The sequence below is a fragment of the Lethenteron reissneri genome, chromosome 45 (assembly GCF_015708825.2).
Source record: "Lethenteron reissneri isolate LAM-NWPU_2019-01 chromosome 45, ASM1570882v1, whole genome shotgun sequence".
Classification (NCBI taxonomy): domain Eukaryota; kingdom Metazoa; phylum Chordata; class Hyperoartia; order Petromyzontiformes; family Petromyzontidae; genus Lethenteron; species Lethenteron reissneri.
The window spans coordinates 7905048-7907324 of NC_083823.1; the positions used below are offsets into that span (position 1 = coordinate 7905048).

At 50.3% G+C, this 2277-nt stretch overlaps 1 protein-coding gene across 1 annotated transcript; it reads right to left on the bottom strand.

Moving 5' to 3' along the window:
• Positions 1-902: 902 nt before the first annotated feature.
• Positions 903-1567, bottom strand: LOC133353998 (protein S100-A1-like). The gene is made up of 2 exons (XM_061570560.1): positions 1406-1567; positions 903-1097 (listed from the first exon to the last, which is right to left on the bottom strand). The coding sequence occupies exons 1-2, from the start codon at positions 1562-1564 to the stop codon at positions 903-905; spliced, it is 354 nt and encodes a 117-aa protein (XP_061426544.1). The 5' UTR covers positions 1565-1567.
• Between the last annotated feature and the right edge of the window lie 710 nt (positions 1568-2277).

A 2277-nucleotide genomic window follows, 5' to 3' on the forward strand; every position in this document is an offset into this window, starting at 1 on the left:
GACGTCGCTCACCTTTCAATAACTAGCCAGCTTTCGTAAATATTGCGATGTTTCCCAGCTGTGCGCCTGGAGCAGAGATCTCCAAGTGCATAGCGACCTGATGCGTGACTTTTTTCAGCTAGTTTAACTCGAGCTCAGCTTTGGGGGCTTTCACTGCCGATTCTCGCGTTTTCACATCAATTCTCATCACACGTTAACTTGGATCACCTACGATAGGCGGTTACTCCCCTCCATCTCTTTGGTTCCACCAAAGTTTCGGGAAAAATTATAATGCCGGTGAATAACTTTGGTTAAAGTGCGATTCCCCTCCAATATCAACGGCGTCTCATCGGCACGAGGTTTGAGAACCTCTTTAATTTACACGGATTCAAAGGCTTTCTCAGTCTGCAAGGGCTGCGACACGGTTACGTCGTAGTTACTCGCCAAGAAATTACATGTTAAACCTCAACGAGCACACCGGAAGATAACCTTCCTTCCAAAAATCACTCTTCAGGGGGTGAAATTGGAAACTTTAAAATTCCACAATTTTCTTTCCAAGATCTCATACATCTTGAACGGAAAAGGAAGCGTTACCCCTATTTGTCTAGAATTAAATATAGTCCAGGGATGTACCCGTTTTCGGAGAGCGATTAACTGGCGTTAAGTGCCACCCATAACGGACCTGTTTTGAAACGGTACAAAGGCCGATTTCGCCAAACATCTGTGATATGCCATGCTCGTTGCTTTCTTTGGTACCAGCAAACCTAGGGAGTTCCATTAAGCCCACCGCCAATTGCCCGTAATCAAATGTGCATCACGAGAAGAGCCAGCCACTGCTCGCCGATTCCCAACTTCACGCGCACGATTCACCAAGACCAGGAGCAACCAGTTCGCCAGCGATTTTATTCACATTTTAAAGGCATTTATTTTGGCTTATCAGCAACAATGGGCGTGCCACAGGGCCCCTTGGTGAGGAACACGCGCTCATGGAACGGGGCATGGCCGGCCACGAGAATCCGCGTCCACGTGGCCATGAACGCTTGGAAGTCCACGCTGGCGCCTTGGTTCTCGTGAAGATCCCCCATGATCTTGCGCACTTCATCCGGGTCGCAGGCGCCCTGCAGTCGTTACAGCATGGAACAGTTTGTTACATGCAATGCACCAATAGCTCTGCTCAGTGCTGTAGGAGCAGCAATCAACCTGTTATGGTGGTCATTGAAGCCCAATCACAATCAACCCCTAGCAGTGGCTACGCGCGCTCAGTCGTTCGAGCCGTGGACCCGAGCGCTGGCTCGAGGCCGTGGTGCTCCCGCTGTGGGCGATCTCAGAGCTGAGCGGCTGTGGGAAAAGACGCAGTCGGTGACGCGCACGGCTCAAAAAACGGGCGCGCGGTGCCGCCGCGGCGCGGAGCTCGCAGGAAACCCACCGCCAGGTAGGGCCGCATGTGCTTCACGAGCAGATTCTGCAGCGCGTGCTTCCTCATGGAGATGCTCCCCGCGCCTCCTTCACAGCTGGCGCAGAACTCACGCACGAAGATGTCCATAACAGCACTCAAATCCTCCATGGCGGCAGCAGACGAAGGCATCACGAGATTCTTTAAATGAACACACGTACATTAATTACTCAACGATGAAGATAAAAAGAAAAATCACACGCATATCACTTTTAGACTTGAGAATATATTCAAGGCCAGGACACCACACGAGGTGGTTGGTTAGCACTGCGCCCAGTCCACCTTTGTCTGCCAAGTAGTGAAGTTTAAAACCACACAGTCTTCATTTGGCGGCCAAGTCGATCAAAGGAAGGCCCAGGACTGGTGAAGAATACTCTGCGGGTGTTGGCCGAGTATCAAACTCGGGTCACCGGGTTCACGATTGCAGTACACCAACCGCTACACTACCGTTCACATTACACACTCGTATACACTCTACACGGGTTAACTCAGAATACGAATACTGCTTTCAGGAGACAGCCTCTAGATTAAGTGGCTTTTTAACAAATCAGGGCCCACACTTGAACAGCTGCCTCCATCTCGAACCAATGCGAAAAATTACGGATGTAGTCTACACGAGGTCCATCCGCATTCAAGACGCCAAGAGCTGGAACTCACCGCGGTGTAAAGACGAAATAGCAAAACGAGCAGCAACCACAGAATCGCACTCCCTGCGGGGGTTTAAATAATCACCTGTGCTGATGATGTCACTCATCATTGTGTGCACCTGTGCTGTGTGATGCTAATCATAATTGTTACGACCTGTTTTATTGACGTCACATGACTCATCGAATCTGACCAATCCC

What these genes read in the sequence shown, in the direction of transcription:
- LOC133353998 (XM_061570560.1), bottom strand. Translation starts at nt 1,564, where the DNA reads ATGCCTTCGTCTGCTGCCGCCATGGAGGATTTGAGTGCTGTTATGGAC. An exon ending in ACATGCGGCCCTACCTGGCG is followed by an intron (nt 1,098 to 1,405) that starts GTGGGTTTCCTG and finishes TAACGACTGCAG; the next exon opens with GGCGCCTGCGACCCGGATGA.